Source organism: Martes martes (assembly GCF_963455335.1).
Source record: "Martes martes genome assembly, chromosome: 13".
In the NCBI taxonomy this organism is placed as follows: domain Eukaryota; kingdom Metazoa; phylum Chordata; class Mammalia; order Carnivora; family Mustelidae; genus Martes; species Martes martes.
This window is the reverse complement of record NC_137901.1, coordinates 91,750,491-91,769,567: the sequence shown is the minus strand read 5'-3', so window position 1 is coordinate 91,769,567 and position 19,077 is coordinate 91,750,491. Positions and strand designations below refer to the sequence as shown.

The window sequence follows — 19,077 nt, the reverse complement described above, 5'->3', positions numbered from 1 at the left end:
GCAGGTGAGTATAACAGCAAGACCGTCTTTCCTGCGAGCAGCCACCGTGATTCAGAGTTGAAATGGCATCAGACGTAATGGGCGGAAGGCACTCCAGGTGAATTGGGTCCAAGGTCAGAGACAACCGCTAAAGGTCAGAGGAGAACAAGGACGGAAGGGGCTCCTTTCTGAGCGGCGAGCAGCCCGACAGACGCGACAGAGAAGTGTTGGAAGGCAAGGAAGCGTCGGAAAGATTGACTAGATTCTTGGGCTCCGTGACACATAGGAAGCATCTGTGATGCTGGTTTTCATCCCCGAAAATACAGCAGTGACCACAACAGACAGTCCCTGGCCTCACAGAGCCGCCCCGGCGTAGGGAAGAAGGATGGTGAACCGGCCATTGCCCGCCGTGCCCGAGCTGGAGAGGAACGGGCAGTGAGCCCCGGGAGCACAGGCAGACGGACTCACCTGTCTGGAGGGAACACCTGAGCCGAGCCCCCAAGGTCTACAGGTGGGGAAACCAGGTGCCAGAACCTTCCAGGAACGGTCCCTCCCCGAGCTGAGTTTCCCCACGTGTGTACTCACCGCTTGTGGGGAACGAAGGACAGACACCTTGCCCTGAAGGAACACAGCCTGTGTTTCCTTAAGTTCATGTTCAAGAGCGGCCAAGCGTCCGAATGCCCTCATCCCTCCCGAGATCGTCAAAGTCTGCACCGGCGCCCATGAGACACTTCCCCAGGAGGCCCCGCTCTCAAGAGGGGAGCCCCATGTGAGCCGACGGACGCAGACAGAGCCCGGGCCCAGCGGGAGCAGGTGTGGGCGCAGGAAGGGGCGGCCGGCAGCCTGGCAGGGGGGCGCTCGCAGGCTGGGGGGCACAGCTGCCCGTCCCTTTACGCCTTTTTGAAAAGCTCAGACTTCCACTCTGCTCCTAAAAACATCCTCCCCCCCCACCCGAAGAAAAATCAGCCCAAGTCATGGATTGAGACCATAGAGAGTTTAGAAATAAGGAATATAAAAATAGGTGACCAGGCAGACAGGGAGTGGGGAATGTCTCTGTTCATTTTAATGTTAGTTTTTCTCATGAAAGTAATGAACTATACGCCTGAGCCCACTATCACCACCAAAAAATCCCAGAGAAACAGAGACAAACATGTGGAGGAGGACGGGATGGGTGTACCAGGAAAGGCCCCACATCTCGGGTCCCCACGTCCTTCACACCTGACCACCCCTTTCCTTGCCATTCCTGACGTCATTCTTGAAGTCTGCCGGCCTTTTTTTTTTTTTTTTTTGCTTAGTTCATCTGCTTTTAAGGCTTGTGACTTACTGATGTCTCCTCCTAAACCATAGCTAGGAAATCACGTTTCTGTTTGTTCAGATAAACACAGAGCCTTACTGTCCTTCACTGCCAGCGTCCCCCAGACTCCTCCCACACCCTCGGTGCCCTGCAGGGACATTATCTGGAAAGCGCTGGGCAGACCTTCCCTGTGCTCATCTTGTTGATCTGGACCCCAGAAGTGCACACTCACACGGGCTGCGGGCCACCTGTCTGAGCGCAGGGTGCACACAGGGGCACACACACCACAGTCCTCAGATGTCACGGGTGCGAGGCTCCCCATTCCCGGAAAAGGGGGGCAGACCGAGAACTGGCCGACCTCCGCCCAAATCTGCAGGCAGTCTCACGACAGCCCCGTCTCCGGGAGCCAAGGGGGACGTGAAGCTTCCTGGGTTCACTGTGTGGCTCTGGCCCTACTGGAAAGAAGGGACCACACGTGGTCTGAACGTCTCCAGCTAACTCCGGCACATAAGACGCCGTTGTCACAGGGGACAGGAAGCCAGCCTCCCTGGCTCTGCTGCCACCCCACACTCGTTTGTCGCAGTCTTTCTGCAGATGAAAGGAACTAATAAGTGTAATGACCTTGGTCCCGTGACCTTGGTCCCGTGGTCATCACTAGTCAGCGATCAATAACGTTGGGTCCTTATGGTCGGTTAGCCCCCTTACAGGTGGGGGGATCGCCCTCCAAGCAGGCAAGCTGGGGTTCTCGTTAGGACGGGTGCCCAGGTCTGCAAATATTCCCATGGGGCCACAGCCGAGGAACCTCTCATGGCCACAGGCTGCACCTGCCAGGACCCCAGTGGCCCCTTCCGACCTCACGGCAGCCTCTCAAGGAAGGACTATCCCTGACCCGTTTGACAGACACAGACTCAGGTGACGCGGTCGCCTGAGGTCACGTCAGTCGGGACGAGGACGGGGACCAGAGTCTACGCTCTCACTGTGCCGTGTCTCACCAGCACCATGGTGGCGAGGGCTGGGGAGGCAGTGACAACCAGGGAGACAGTGTCCATGACACTGGGGGGTGCTAGGCCATTGCCCAACCAGAGTCAGTGTGGGGGAGGGCTCCTTTCTCAAGAGAAACTGTAAATCCATATATTTACATGAAAGTTTTCTCTTTTTCCACGTTGGCAGCAAGTTCAACACTGCGGAGCTCCACGCCTGCCAAGCCAAACACGGCCACAGGCTGGAGCCAGCCCAGAGCCAGGGCTGAGGTCTCACAGTTCAGGTGAAACTTCCCAGGGCTCTGACTCCCCCGCGGTCCCCTCACGGGGACCCCTGCGAGGGCTGGTGTCCCTGATACCCCCCCATCATCACAATTCCGGGACCCACGCCACGCAGCTCTTGAAAGACCTAAGACCCCGCCCCACCAGAGCCAAAACAGTGTAGGACCTGCCCCCAAGAGAAGCCGCTCCCCTTGGCCTGGCCCCCCACCCCCAGCCCTCCTGCCCCGCAGGCTCTCCTAGTGGCCACAGCTGAGCCTGGGCTGTTTTTCATTTAGAGAAACAAACAAGCCTGATGTGTTTATAGTGCTGTCTGAACTCCGGGATGGCCCGAACACCGGGTTTGTAAACCTGGCCATGGTTTGGGACCTCAAAACCATTTCTCGAAATCCTGGGTTCTGCAAACTCCAAATCATATCCCTCCCCCCCAACCACCACCACCACCATGTGTTTTGCCCTGTTAAACTTGTTTGTTTTTCTTGGAATGAAGTCCTATGTCCCCAAAATTGTGCGTGACAAGTTCATCACAACATTGTTTTGAGGCCGTTGGATGTCCGAAAGGCCTTCGCTTTCAGAAAGGCTTGTGTTACACTCTTTCTTTCTTCCCCCCAAAAAGAACATTCTCATCCTGCTCGGGGTAGCAGAACTCGAAGGCCTGAAGCTGATTTGGACGTCAGACAACATTTCAGAGAGGTCTGAAGTGTGGCCCAGATAGCCACGGCCGGGACCTCTGACACTGGAGAGCAGATCACTTTCCACCGGAGAACGGGGCAAGGACACAGCCGGCCGGCCCCTCCACTGCCTACACCTGCTTTGTCCAGGACACTCTTCCTGCCATGGGCCCGCAGCCCCTGCCGTGGCCTACCCCCTCCACCGCTCCCCAGGCTCGGGGATGAAAGAAACCTGCCCAGGGCAGGAGTGTCACAGGCCGGCCCCGCCTAGGGCCACCGTCAACATCCCAGAGTCAGAAATAACATGGTGGGAGCCACACCACCAATTTACTTCCCACAAAGGCCACGGCCCCAGCCAAGTCCCATGTGACATCACCGCGTCTATTTCTGTAGTGGGTTTTTTTTCTTTCTTTCTTTACAAGATTAAATAGTTTGCCCTCACATCTCCGCAAGACGGTATTTCCATCTTTCTCCGTGTCCAGGACATATCTCCGGTTAGACTCCTGGACCCCTACACCACCACCCCTGCCTCCCATCCCACCCACCGCCCCGTGTCCCCAAAGACTCTGCAGCCACAGGCTGGCGTCCCCGCCCGCCGGCGCCCAGAGGAGGCGGCGTGTCACTCACCGTCCGGGTCACACTGTGCCGGGCTGCTGATGCAGGAAGCTTTGTACCTCCCATAGTAGAGAAGGGTCACTCCTTTCTCCTCCTTGAGGTAAATGCCTTTGTTGACCTTCCCCTCCACGATGTCTACGTTAGAAGAGCAACAACATCGGGCGTCAGCCAGCGTCAGACTTACGAACAACCTACACTCGACTGCTCATGCCCATCATATTGCGTACCCTCTGTATTAACATTAATGCTTCCCATTTAATATTGAACTAGTCCTAGTGAAGTCTAGGACTGTAACAAGAAAACGTGACTACTTCACAACATACTGATCGTAGTGATATTTTGTCATCAATGACTACCATATTAGCACGTACTGTGCACTCTACAGTAACGACACTCTAACTATCCCCTTGGCTGGGGATTGGGTTCCCAGGAGTGAGGCGGTGACAGCCTCCTCCTGTCACGAATTTCAGCTCCGTCCACAGGCTTCCAGAACCCCTCCCGCCCATCTTCTCAGTGAAAGGCTTAGGCACATGCTTGAACCTAAACACCAGCTGTGAGCTCTCCTTGGAAGCCCCTAATCCTAGACGTGGGAGCCTACAATTCTGCAAGAATCCATGTCCAGACTGTTGGAGGGAATCCCGGCAGGGCCGGCCAGGTCCAGGCGCAGTGGCCATGAGCCCCTGTTGGCCCTCGCCGCTCCATCCGCCCCTCTGTCCGGCCCCATTCCCACGGCAAACGTCCCTGATGGCGTGAGTGTGGGGTAAATGGTTTACAGGACCGATAAGTGAAGACTATAAAAACCAAGTGTGATTAGGCATTTATTGTTCATTGGGGTCAAAGTCGCCCAGATACCTCCTCTGTCGAAAGGACACCTACCCACTGCCCTTGAGCTGTCACACAGCCCGGGATGTGCAGCCGCTCGACTGAGCTCTTGGGGCCTGGCAGCTGCCCCAGTGCAACTTTTCCAACAGCCGCTGTCGAGGGGGAGAGCCCCTCAAAGGGCCTCCGTGTGCTTCCTTACTGTGCTCAACTCATTATTTTTGCGCATCTCATTTATTGCTGGGGAGCCTACATACCACAAAACTAAACGTATCGTAAAAGTAAGTTAGCAGTTACATGATTGAGTTGGGCTGTATGAACCCCTCAATAAGATGTCGTACTGCAAAGATTAATTTCGGAAGGCAGACCCCTCACAGCTGAAAAGAGCGATCAGATTAGGTGTTGCCCCAAACGCAGAGGGCACGAGGCCTGAATGATCCGAACGGACTTTCCACGCTGCTCTGGGAGCCGCCGCCATAGCTGCTCTCCCTCCCGCTTTGAGCTGCATAGGAGAAATAGGAAACATATGGGCTCGGAGGTGATTAAGTCGGATAATAATTTAACCCTGACTCCACTGGGTACTTGGTAAGGCAGCTCTAATAATTAAACAAAACTCCAGCTGCAGAAGACACGCTGGTTTCAATGTTTGTAGGAGATCACATTTGGGGGGAGGCGTCTTAAAATCCGTTTCCATTTTCCATTCCAAGGGTCTGCTTTTCCTCCCCCCAAAGAATATACACCACTGAAAAATCCAAACAATTTCTATTTTTAGAAAGTATCTCCTGTCTATCTCGGTCTGAAAACCAGCAGCTGGCTCGGGAGACCCTGGTCACTGACGCTTACGAGCATCTTTAAGGCCTTGCGGTCGGGAAGGGGCACTACGTCCGGACCTAGCGTGAAGCACTTCTTCCCAGCACCCCGGGTCTCGGGCTGGAGGCCTGATCGCCCGCCGAGACGAAGCGCCTTCCTACAGAGCCCGACCGAACAGGCCTCCAGACTCCTTGTAGATCCCAACGCGACAGAACACGGGACGGGAGGGTACAAGTGCTCACCTACGGTTGCAGACAGATTTGAGTAGGCAGAGTCATTGGTACGAACAAAGGTAGAGTTATGGGAAGGAAGCACAGTGAGGTTGTGGGTTCGCAACACTGGGTGGGACAACAAAAGAGAAAAGCACAACACGTGAGTGACATGAGCAACCAACGGAACCCGCATATCTCTCAACCTGATGCGCACCCAGCGGCCATCTCCCACCGGCCAAGCACCTTGGATTTTCTTGCCCAAACTCGCCTCCCCGCCACCCCTGCCCTCCCGCGCACTGGGTGCCATCGGGGCCCGCCAGTCCAAGAGCCAGGGCGCTGTGGCTGCTGGCTGTCGCCACAAACTCGGGTTCCAGTTTGCCGCGTCCAACGCCCTTAGATACTCAGGTGAGAGATACGGAGCCGAGCTCGGCCACACGACAGCCTTGATGACACGGTTCATGTGGTGACGTCACGACAATGGACGAGCCAGGACATAGCATGGAGGCAATGGCATGAAGTCATGACACGTGGACACAACAGAGGGTTCAGCAACAGATAACACGACTGCAGGAGCACGAGATGGCTTCCAAAGCCGTTCCATGGTCCCCGGCATCAGACTGTGCCAATGGACCCCACTCTCTCAGTTTCTGGAGATGCCTGCGATGGAACTGAAATGGGCCGGCGTGCATCCTCGTGTGAGGGTGGGTCGACGGCCTGCAGGGACACCAGCACCCTTCGTGTGTTCTGGGACATGCGTGAACACACTGAGTTTCCCGGGAAGTTAACACATCGGTCAACAAAATTCAGCCACAAGCCAATTGGGCCTTGGCGATTGTGGGGCTTTACAAGAACTCCCTGAGGGACAGGTGTTCAAGACACTCAAAGGCACTGGTTTGATCCCAACAGTGAGCTGTGGTGAGCGATTGGGACAGGAGTATCATTATCTGAGCTACTGTTCGAAATAACGACTAAAAGGTAACTTTGTGCATCCTGAACCAGGAATTACATCGACAGCGCCTTCCCACTTGGTGGGATGGTCTCTCCTCACAGGGTTTAAAATAAAGGCCCTGGGAAGAGATGAGATTGTAACAGACGGGAAAGCAGTCCCTTTTAACCTGATCTGGTCGTGTAATGACCTCCACAGGGAGCTTACATCCCCGTGGCTCAGACCTTCCAGACAAAACACGGAGCTCCAGACAGGTGTTCCGTGTGGGGCGCTGGCGCGCCATGTGCAAGCAGGAAGGCAGGAGGGCACTGAGGGCTCCTGAGCTGGTCTTGCACTGGTGGGCCCTTCCGCCCTCCAGAGTCCCCGCTCCTTGGCGGCCCCCTTTGGGGACACCGGTGGCCCAGACTCCAGCTAGAATGCTTCCCAGTTTGCAAATTTTAAGGGAAACGTTTTAGAATCTTAGGCGGCAATTTATGGCGGCACGTGAAGTCCCAGGGGTATGGAAAACGCCAGCGTGCTGGTGTGGAGAGCATAGTCATCAGCAGCGTGCGGGTTTTTTTAAAAACCCCACTGCACAGAACAGGAAGAGACCCGATGTGAGCCTGTGTTGGGACGGTGGCAAAGCCCTAGCTGCCCACCCACGACATAATCAAGAATGGTAAGGAAATAAAAATAAAATGCGAAAGCATCCCGAAGCACCGACCACTTATACTGGGGAAACGTTCCTTACTGGAACGGGAGACAGTGCTCAGGGGCATGGGGGGCTTCTCCCCAGGGCCAATGTCTGAATTCAGGCAGATAGAGACTGTGCTTTCCGTGGAGTTGGGGACCTTGGGAGCATCTTGGGTGATGTTCGGTCTTCTCAAGGTAGTGGCCAGTGATGTGTGCAGAAGCTGACTGGTCGGTGGGGGTACCTCCACCGAGGGAAACAGCAACGCCTCGGACGTGCACAATCATGCCGGTTGTCACGCCCCTTGTCACTCGGCTCAAATGCACCCCTGGTTTGGCAGGTCTCTCTACCTAGAAAATGGACACCTAGACCCGTAGGCAGACTGACCCACCACCTGCAGCTTCAGGCCTCCAACAACTGCTTTTGCTTTAAGGTTATCGGGGGAAAGCACACACATTAATGGTATTTTGAATCACAAGTTCCGTCCTTCTGTGATAAAAATATATCAAGCTTCTGTAAAATACTTTGGGTGAACAGTGATGGGGAGAAGATCCCCAACAGGCACCCATCTCCACTGATCTCCCGGCTTCCAAATGGACGCTGTCCACGTCTGTGTCCCCTGACGGCCCCCCGGCCCTGTGCCACCCGTCCCTGTGACCTCGGGTTCTCTCATCACCCGTGTCTACCTCCAGTTGTGTCCTGAAGCTCGTGGATCCCGTCCACATTTTCCAACGGCCAGTAATGGGAAGCAGACGCCAAGACCTCAAACCCTGGGGGGAGAAGAAGAAACGTGTGAAGTCAGTGTCAGGAGGGCAGAGCCGCTCACCTTCCATCGTGAGTGGAGGGAGGAGAAACATCACGGGATGCGGGATTCACTGAAGAGGAATTCAGATAAATTCAACACTCTCAATAAAGGACTCTTAATAAATTACAAATGGGTGAATTTTTCCTTAAAGGATAAAGTGTGATAAACAGGAATGAGCAGATACCTCTGAACAGAAGGGAACAGCAACCCCCATGCATCAAGGGGCCCACAGGAAGCACGTCCGTTAGGGTCAGGAGAAAGGCAAGAACCTTGTTCCGTTATTGCTTATGCTGCTTTAGAGGACACAGCTGATGCAATCAAGCGAGGGAAAGAGATAAGGTTAAAATGATTTTTTTTTTTAAGATTTTATTTATTTGACAGAGAGAGACACAGCGAGAGAGGGAACACAAGCAGGGGGAGTAGGAGGGGGGGAAGCAGGCTTCCCACTGAGCAGGGAGCCCGATGTGGGGCTCGATCCCACGTTGCTGGGATCAGGACCTGAGCTGAAGGCAGATGCTTAATGACTGAGCCCCAAGGTTACAAGGATTTAAAAAGAGGAAACCGGCACCAATATTACTGACATCATATAAGGCTCTTGACAGCACCTCCTTGTTTTATTGTAACAATAACCTGTCAGGTTATTATCTTGTTTGCCTATTTGTAGAGACGAGGGGCCGAAGCTGCCTCAGAACTCGCCCCGCTGATTGATTTGACATGAAGTCTCACTCCGGGTCTCCCCAAGGCAGCTCCTGGTCTTTCTGCTCTCGCCCTCCTTCCGACATACTAAAAATTAACCGCTTGCGGATTTCCTTTATGACCCTTGCACTTTGAGTAGACAGGATCTCGTGCAGACAGACCGTGTCCTATTCTGCTCATCCCACTTAATACCCCATAAACTGTTTCATCTATTTGTTCCTAGGCTCCGCGGTGGGGTGTGGGGAATAGTCCCAGGGCTGTGCCCCCCTCCCACATGCTCAGCCCCTCACCCAGCTCCAATCTGCTCCTGGATTAGTTCTCTGTGATTAGTTCCCCAAAGCGGACACAATGGTCCAGATGACGACACGATCATCAAACTCCCGAAGGAGCTGCCGGATCACAGAGAAGCAAAAATTAATAAAGTCGTCTGTGTTATTCATTGCAAAAAAATGTTTTAAGAGGAGGTAACGAGGTCGTTATTTTCAAATGAGGTATGCCTCATAAGGAGAATGAAAAAACGAGACATCCTTACAAATAAGGAAAGAATTTGGTAAACGAAGCCTGTGACCCACCAGGAAAGAAGTGAGTAAGGAGGTTTATACAGATGTGACCCGCGAAAGTCAACAGTTTCCCTGAGTTCAAATGATAACACAAAAACAGAACGGAAGAGGAGTTCTCATTTGTAAACACAGCCCACAAAGAGAAGACATTTAAGTGCCAAAAAATGAGAACTGTACAAAATTCTCTTGGAGAAAACAATAAAATAATAGCGAAGGATGGACAAGAACCCCTGAATAATGAAGAATTTTGTAACCTATTTTTGGGAAAGAGAACTCCAAGTCATAAAAATGTCAACCCACCCTGGAATTCATACCTAAACACAAGGAGAGTTGTTGTAAACATGCTGAGAGATTTTGTGTGAGAGAAAGCTCATCATCTAGAAAAGGAAACAAGCAAGAAAAACCCATAAAACCTGCAGGGGGACAGCGATGGGGGTGGGGGCCCGGCCCCCACACAGTGAGACCATCACGAGGTCACTGCTCCAGAGAGGATGTGGCCCGTCATACGAATAGACAGTTCGGTGGGAAGGACCCTTAAATACTACCACGCACTCGTGAAACCAGCCTGTGACAAAAGTGGTCTTTCAAACCAGAGGAGAAGCACACAACAGAAAATCTCAGGGCCAACTAGCCATCTGCAAAAAACCGAGATCCCTAACTCACTCTCTACACCATAACAATTTCCAGAAGAACAAACTTTACATGTAGGGACACCTGGGGGGTTCAGTCAGTTAAGCATCTGCTTTCAGGTCAGGTCACAATCCCGGGGTCCTGGGATCGAGTCCCGCATCGGGCTCCCTGCTCAGTGGGGAGTCCGCTTCTCCCTCTGCTTGCCGCCCCCGCCCCCACTCATGCTCTGTCTCTCGCTCTATTGCAAATAAATAAAATCGTTTTAAAAAAATTTTTAAAGCCTTCAATGCAATGAAAATAAAACATAAAAGCTTATGAGGAAACCAGGTGATAAATCTATGTGCATTTTTAAAATATTTCCATACATAAAAATCAATCAAGCTAAATTGAACCGGGAATTGATGTTTATGTAATAAGTGCGACAGAAATGTACTGATTTCTTTTTAAAGAAATGTATTGAAATTATTGTCCTCATTAAACTCCCACTATTCAGGAAATTTAGACCAACAGAACATTGGGGCAATGGACAGCAACAGGCAGTTCAAAGAAAAAGGAACGCAAATTATTTTTAAATTTATGAGAAGGCGTTCAACACCGCTCATCATTTTCAGAGGCGAGCTTAAGGGGCAATGAGCTCCCTGTCCCAGTTCACCCGGCCGACGGACGAACAGTTAGATGTTCTAAGTTGGCGAGTTCTGCCACATTTTTGGCAAAAGGTACGGTCTTTCTGGAAGGCAGTACCGCAACGACGACACAAATTTTAAGTGCACTTTGATCTAGTAATTCAGCTCCTAGAAGTTTGTGCTAGAGACAGACTTACACCTGGGATCAGAGAGCTACGTATAGGGGTATTTGTTGCAAGATCTATGTATTTTTTATAGTATCAAGAACATGTGAACAAAGACAATGCTTATCAGCCGAGGAGCTGGGTCCTAAGGACAGGGCAGCTACTCAGTGGACCAGGATGTAATTAGGACAAGGCTGATGCACGTGTCCTGATGTGGAACGTTCCTCAAGCTGTACTGTCAAAAAATCAAGGTGAGAGAAAAATGTGTTAGTACCAACTCTTTGTGGAAAATGTAGCTGTTCGGCAGGCAAGGTGGGAGGGAAGGATGGAGAGGAGGAGAGAGAGGCTTTGCATGGCTAGCCCATGCAAATGGACAGCCGTATTTCAGGGGTGAGGAAACTGAGAGACTGGATGGAAGACGTAAGAAGATTTCTATTCCTTTCTATTTCTTTTCTTTTTTTAAGATTTTATTTAATTATTTGACAGAGGTCACAAGTAGGCAGAGAGGCAGCCAGAGAGAGGGGGAAGCAGGCTCCCCGCTGAGCAGAGAGCCCGATGCGGGGCTCGATCCCAAGACCCTGAGATCATGACCTGAGCCAAAGGCAGAGGCTTAACCCACTGAGCCACCCAGGCGCCCCTATTCCTTTCTATTCCTGTTCTATTCAAATGTTCACACGTGCATTCCTTTAAAAATTCAAAATATGAAGACACGTGGGTTCGCCAATGTTCACTAGAAATGGTTCTACTCTCTATGGAGACTCTGACATGTCATTATCCAAAACACTCATTTCCATTTCTACCATGCTTTTCTTCCCCAAAGTGTAGGATATTCGTTTTGAAGAGGTAAACATCATTGACTTGTTATTCAGTTCATCTGGGGCGGGTGGGCGGGGGGGTGGGGTGGCAGATCAGAAAAGGGAACGACATCCGTCGTGGAAGGAACAGGTGCGGAATCTTCTTCACAACCCACTTTGTCATCCAGTCAACACTGTGGACGGTGAGTCCTTCCCTATCATCCCCACTTTCAATCTCCCACCCCACGTTCTGGGCACAAAAGCTGACAGTAAAGGGATGGTGGCCTTGTTTGCACAGGGAGCCCCCCAAGCTAGCAAGAGTGCGTGAGAGAAGGGAGTTGGGGTCCGCCGAGGGCCTGCTATCCCACATCCCTACGCTTCTGGCAAGGATAACGTCCCACTGTGTCGCCCCGGATGCCACACATGGACCACACTGAGATGTGGGCTGGAGGGATGGGGGTGGAGATGCACAGGGGCGGGCTTGCACACTGAAATGTGCGCTCACGAGGATGCCGAGAGGATGCTCACGAGGATGAGGATGGACGGTCTCCCCCCGGCAGGCCCAGAGCAGCGAATCACAGCAGGGGCTGGAAGTGGGAGCCGCCGGGGTGGGGCTGCCCGTCTCGGGGGATGGGGGTTGCGGCCCTCTGGGAGGTGTGTGTGTGTGTGTGTCCCGCCACTCCCCGCCGGTCCCTACCACTCCCCACGGCTCTGCAGGGAGGTCTGCCCAGCACGGTCAGTTCTCCCCCTTTTAAGGAGAAGTCAGAAACCCAGATCCTGGAGATTCTTTATTCAAAATCTCCCCAAATCTTCATTTTCGCAATTAAGGTGATTATTTTAACTAAAGCATTGTGCAGTACTAACAAGTTGTGCCTAAGAAACTAAATTTAGCACGTAGGTTCCCCTTTAGAACCTCAGGCGTAAAAGCCCACAACCCTACAAGTGTCATCAGATCAGACAAATCTTGTTCTTTGGGGACCAAGAAAGACCCCCAGGAGCCACGTTCCCAAAAAGAAGGGGACCTGCGATGTGCAGGTTCTACAGACACCCTGGTTTCCATGGATGAACCCCATGAAGTCTGCTTCGACACTCAGTCAGCCTGATCATCACACGGCTCCTCCTGGGACCTGCGGCCCTAAAGAATAAAATGAGAGGGAGTGGGGAGAGGTATTTGGCTGACACCATGATGGTTATAACAAGTTCTCCAGGAACAAATTCTCATCCTGATGCCACGTGCTGGACTCAGCCTGGTGAGGAGCAGGGGCACGCGACCGCTCATGCCCCAGAGGACTGTGAACACGACCTTCCCTCTTCCCTTTCCGGGGCTCCTCCGGATCCCGCACGCCCGCCCCTTCTCTAGGACTCGTGAGCGGGAACCGTCCTCCCCTGATGCTGTAGGGAAGTCCGTCCTGGTGTCCCATGCCTCGTTCAACAGCAGTGCACGCCACGGAGGAGGTCAGTCCCCGCCAGTTGCGGAGCTGGCCCCGACCAGTCCTCCTCGGTCTCCCCACGAGACTCCGCACTGTGCCCGCCGCGCCCGCCCCCTGCAATGCTCTTCCCCCGGCGAGCACTGGCGCCCCGACCACGGGAGCCTCGGTCCGGAGCACAGCCCACGCGCCATCACCCTCCGCACCGCCAGCTCCTTCCCTGTTTGCCCACAGCACCAACCAGTCCTTGAATTCTTTTGTTTGTTGGCACATCTGCTGTGTCAGATCCTCTGGTCCATCTGTACCACAGTCTCACATCTAACACACACCCAGGGTGTGTGTCTGTCTGTGTCATCCAGATTTTTGCATTTGGATTCTCCCCAAAAGGGTAATCTTAGCGATAAATTTTTTCAAACCGTGTAGGCAGAATGGATGAGGAAACGCAATCATGAATAAATGAATGGATGAACGTAGAAAAAATACATACATACACACTTCTGAAACTATATGTGCCCCAAATCTCCGTTGATCCCACTTCCCTTGGTTCAGTAGAGTATAAGCGTTATTTTTAAAAACTCCATCATGAACACTTTTCTTTGCACTGGGAAGAAGAATGGAGTTTCTGGCGGGACCTAGCGGCTCGGACAGCCCCTTGCAGACCCTGTAACCCTGTGGCGCGGACCGATGTTAATTTGTCTTATTTTGCTGATCATTTTGCAATATGTACAGATACTGACTCATGACGTCATACGCCTGAACCTAAAATAATGTTGCATGTCCATTATGCCTCCATTAAAAAATACATAAATAAAGGGAACGGACTATGGATCTGCACAGAGAAACAACCAGTCTGCGGCCAGAGGGAATTACAATCACCACAACGACCCGTGTTGGCCTTCTAGGCCTCTGAACGGGGCTGCGAGGGGAGCTGGCCCGACCTCCCGGTGCCGGGTCGAGCCCAGCTGCTGTGGGTACCCCAGGCCCGGGAACGGCCGGATAACGGGGTTGTAGAAGGTCCCTTTTCCTCATTAGGGAAGTTAAATAAATGGCACATGGGTGAACTTTGTAAATCCCCGCGATTTCTCGGCTGGTGCCACGTATGGCTTACGTCTATCAACCACCGCGCTTCCCAGCACCATCCCCGGGGTGGAGCCAGACTCAGGGGCCTGGGCCCGGGGAGAGGCTTAATGCCGTCCTTTCTCCAAAATGAAAGTCCACGGTCACAGATAAACACAGGTAATAACGAAGGCTCAGAACGATCTAAAGTTGTCATTCAATGACTCATAGAACTGAATGCCTATCTACACGGTAGAGACACACATTCAGTCAATGTCTCGTTGCTTGGGCTGGTGTGGACAGACAGGCCGATGACCGTGCCCCCAGGAGCCGCCGTGTGGCGGGCGGGCCGTGCTCGCCAATTCCGCTCACGTGTGACCCGCGGCGCACAGTCAGGCCCACCCTGGTGAGCATCTCCCGCACGGGATGCAGTGTGCAAGGTCACGGCAAGACAGAGAGTCCTTGTGAGTCCCGGCACGACCTTAAGATGCTAAGTCTGGAGTGGCCGCAGTGGGAACAAGGGGCCCTCCCGGAGGCTGGCCCCGCGTCCTGGGCATGCCTGGGGCCCTCCCGGCGGCTGGCCCCACGTCCTGGGCACGCCCGCTGCTCAGCCCCTTCCATGCCCTCATGGTCCCCACATGCCCTTACCTGTCCGGGCTCACTGAAAGCTGCTGAGGTCACCGCCACATCTCACCGGCGACCTCGGGCAAACCACCTGCCCTCACCAGAAGCCCCCCTCCTGCAGGAGAGGGCCATGTGGGGACCCCACAGAATCCACATCCAAGCACCCACTATGCTGCCAGTTTTCAATGCAGCTCCACGTTCCCCAGAATTCACGGCGACAGCTCGCAGAGCCGTTCCCCGCGGGGTGGGGTCTAGCGGTTTGCAAAGGCTTCCCCTCCAGGAACGGGCTCCCTGCCGGTGTCTGTGTCTGTGTCTGTGAGTGGGCACCCTGGACAGGGGCTGGGCTAGGCTTTCCCCCACTGGGGCTCCTCCCAGGACCCTGCAGGTCGGTGCCCCCAGAAGCAGAAAGGAAGGCAGCCTCCTGGCGGGGGTAGCGCACGGACCATGGAGCGGGGGTCAGACGTCCCTGCAGGATGTAGGGAGACCAGATGACGGAAGGACCAGAGAGAGAGGAGGAAGGGCGGGGAGGCAGGGGAGAGAGAGGCGGTGAGGCAGAGACAGTGAGAGACAGAGGCAGAGACAGTGAGAGACAGAGAGAGACAGAGACAGTGAGAGATAAAGAGAGACAGAGAGACAAAGAGACAGAGACAGAGACAGTGAGAAACAGAGAGATACAGAATCAGACACAGAGACACAGAGAAATAGAGACAGAGACAGTGAGAGACGTGGAGAGAGACACAGACAGGCAGAAACACAGAGAGGCAGACGGGCAGACACGGAGAGAAGGAAGGAGGGAGGAGGGAAAGGGGAAGGAAGGAAACACAAGCAGCAGGTTCTCGGCCACAAGGGAACACCCACGGCCGTGTCCGGGGCGCGCCGGCCTCTGTCATTATGGTGACGAAGGCGGGAGGAGGCGCAGGTGGCGGACCGTCCACAGCAGGGGGGCAGCAAGGAGACAGGAGAGACCCCGAGACGCAGGAAGGGAGACAGGAAGGGAGCCCGTGGGCGCGGACGTCGGTAAGGAGGCTGAGCAGCTCCAGCTCTCCCCGCGGGCTGGCGAGCTTGCTGCTGGCCACGCTCATCTGCCACCATCACGTCTCCGTGGTACCAGTTATGGGGAAACTAAGTCAGCTTCGGCTGATGATAGGGCGTGAGAGGAGCAACGCCTCCGTGTGGAGCGGAGACTGAATTCAAACCGCTCCTCTCAGCAGAGGGTCAAGGCCTAGGTGCACACAAGAGGACGTGCGTGCATGTGTGTGCGTGCATGTGTATGTGTGCATGTGTGTGTGCATCTGTTTGTACACGCATGTGCGTACGTGTGGGAAGGTCTGGGCGGGTTTGGACTGTGCATGCATGTGTGTGTGCATGTGTATGTGTGCATGTGTGTGTGCATCTGTGTGTACACGCATGTGCGTACGTGTGGGAAGGTCTGGGCGGGTTTGGACTGTGTGCGTGCATGTGTGTGTGCATGTGTGTGTGCACGCATGTGCATACATGTGGATAGGTCTGGGCAGGTGTGGACTGTGTGCATGCATGTGAGTGTGTATACGTGGGTGTGGGTGTGGGTATGATGTGTGTGCATGCATGCGGGTGTGGACATGTGTGCACACGTGTGGATGTGTGTAGCTGAGTGTGATGTGTGCATACATGTGGGTGTGTGTGCCTGAGTGTGATGTGTGTGCATGTGTGTGTGTGTACCTGGGTGTGATGTGTGTGTGTGTGTGCGCCTGGGTGTGATGTGTGTGCATGTGTGTGTGTGTGCCTGGGTGTGATGTGTATGCATATGTGTGTGTGTGTACCTGGGTGTGATGTGTGCATGTGTGTGTGTGTGTGTGTGTACCTGGGTGTGATGTGTGTGCATATATGTGTGTGTGTGTACCTGGGTGTGATGTGTGTGCATGTGTGTGTGTGTACCTGGGTGTGATGTGTGTGCATATGTGTGTGTGTGTACCTGGGTGTGATGTGTGTGCGTGTGTGTGTGTGTACCTGGGTGTGATGTGTATGCGTGTGTGTGTGTGTGTACCTGGGTGTGATGTGTGTGTGTGTGCGCCTGGGTGTGATGTGTGTGTGTGTGTGCCTGGGTGTGATGTGTGTGCATGTGTGTGGATGGTGTGGATACGTGTGTGGGTGCCACGTAGCCAGGGTACAACCTGGAAACCGCTTCCTGGCTTCCTTTCCCACACCGGGCAGCAATCTGGTCTTACACCCGTCTGCCCGCTGACACCCTCCCTCACTCTTGTCCACTGGAAAACCAGCAGGAGCCTTAGCTGGCCCGGCAGGAAGGGGAGAGCCTCAGGGCAGATGCACAAACGCCCCTAGCATGACACCCGAGCCATGGAGCCCTGATTTCTTTCATCCGCACTTCGGTTGGGGAAAGGGGAGCACACAGAATTCATGGCCTTCACACCTTTTCCAACAGAAGACTTCACTTGGGGGTGTGGGTGGGAGAGAAAGGGCAGCACCAGCCATGGAAACAGGTAGTTCAGGCCGTGCCCCCTGCCCTCTGGGATCACCTGCAAAGAAGAAGGCCCAGCCCCACAACTGAGGTCCTGGCACTCTCAGCAGAGGCCTGGCCTTGTGCCTGGGGGGCCTGGGGATGCTGGCTGTGCCCGTAGGTTCTGGATGGTGCCCAGGAGGGGGCTGGGCTGCAGGGGACAGAGGCCGGCGGGCGCTCTGAGTCAGGGTGTGCTCTCCAGTGGGTCAGGTTTGCTCACATGGCTCCCAAGCATGGGCCCTGGGACCTCGACGGGTTCCTCACCCCCACACACAGGGGAGCCAGGGGTAGCGCGGCCACAGGGCCTTCCCGCTGCTCACCAGACCCCCTTCTTCCCCAAGCTGCACCTGCGACGTGGCCACACCACTCAGGGACAGCCTGCAGACCGAGGACTCGCATTGGCCCACGGACAGTGAGCCCCAGCTGGGGTGGGGACAGAGAGGACAGAGCCCTAAGTCAGCTTGGAGACACACGGCAGGAGTCAGGGCAGCAGACAGAAAGCCAGCACCTTCCCGTCATCCTAAGGTGGCAGTGACCAAGAGCCAGAGGCCTCTGGGCGGCAGCCGCAGCTGCAGACAGCAGCGTCTGACGCCAGGATGAGCAGAGCGCCAGGAGACAAAGGGCGGCCAGCTGGGGACAGAGGGCCCTGCAGCTGGGCCGCCCTACGAGCGACCCAACCGTGTGGGGACCCCGGCGCCAGGCGGGCGGACAGGCGGGGGACAGCGCGGGAGGACGCTCCCTTACCTGGATGGGCTGGCGGCCTGGAGAAGGCTCCGTGCACCTGCACACAAAAGACGAGGGCGTCAGAGACCCGGGACGGCCGCGTAGGCACAGAGACCTAGCGGCCGAGCTCGGAGACAGCCCCTGGGAGACGGTACCTGGAAATCGCAGCAGAGCAGCAGCAGGCAGAAGTGCCGGCCCCAGAGCGGCTTCCTCATGGCTCCCGGGGCTCCGGACGCGATCCCGCCACGTTCCCGAGCTCTGCGGCCAAGCCTGCGCCCTAACTTTCACAGCCCCGGGAAAGGGACATTTTCACAGGGTCCAGGTGGGGAAAGATCTGCTTCCCTGTGGTGGGTGAAACGCAGCCGTCCTGCCCGCTCACGGCGTCTCTTCCTTGTCCGGGAACCTGACGGTGTTGGGTGCCGGCGCCTCGGGAGGGTGCCCCAAAGCTCTGCGGGGCCGGCGTCGGCGGCAGGGCGGCCCTTCCTCTCCGGACTCCCGTTCTGCCTCCAGCCAGGCTCGAACCGGCCCTTCTCTCCTTGCCCGAAGCGGGAAGCACGAGGAGACTCTCGGAGGCGCCGGTCCGGGAGCCCCCCGTGTGCCCCCCGCGCACCCCCGCCGGCCCCGTGCGCCCCACGGGCCGGCTCCTTCCTTCGCCCTGACTCAGCCCCAGCACGGGCCAGAGGCAGTGATGTCAGGCTCTCTGCTCAAACTTTGTCCGGGCGGCTTCTCTATTTATACCCCTCGCTGCGGCGTCCTTCCTGGGTCCTAACACCGGTCTGTTGAGAACGTCGGGCCGGAACAGGCTCAGCGTCCGGGGAGAGCAGAGGCTTCCCTCCAGCTCCCACCAGGTCAGAGCCACAGACCCTAACGAGAAATCCCACGGCAAACCCTAAACTGTGTTGACAGCTGAGCCTTGTTTGTCCGAAGGAAGAAAGGAGGTGATACACAGATGGAAAAGGAAAGTAAACCACACCCGCGTGCCCCCAGATAAGTGCTGACCACACTGTTCTCGTTAACCCTTTCAGAGGCGGGTGAACGCTCTGGGAGTGTTTATAGGGTCCTGGGTGTCCTCACGCCAAACCCCAAATTCCCCTCCCCGCATCCGGGAGTCAAACCCTGAGCCGCCGGAGCCTCAGTTTACTCAAGACCAGAAGTTTATCCAATCTACCCCAATCCATGTTCACACACATGCTCACGCTCACACAC

General features: G+C 54.8%; 1 protein-coding gene across 1 annotated transcript in view; it reads right to left on the bottom strand.

The window, feature by feature from the left end:
- The window catches only part of ADGRD1 (adhesion G protein-coupled receptor D1), a 51,033-nt gene extending 32,456 nt beyond the window's left edge, over positions 1-18,577 (bottom strand). The window contains exons 1-4 of the mRNA XM_080821575.1: positions 18,027-18,577; positions 17,893-17,929; positions 7,962-8,045; positions 3,831-3,953 (exon numbers count right to left, since the gene is read on the bottom strand). Of these exons, the coding sequence (XP_080677701.1) occupies positions 3,831-3,953; positions 7,962-8,045; positions 17,893-17,929; positions 18,027-18,086 (304 nt within the window). The 5' untranslated portion in view covers positions 18,087-18,577. The remainder of the gene's footprint in view (positions 1-3,830; positions 3,954-7,961; positions 8,046-17,892; positions 17,930-18,026) is intronic.
- Positions 18,578-19,077: the final 500 nt, after the last annotated feature.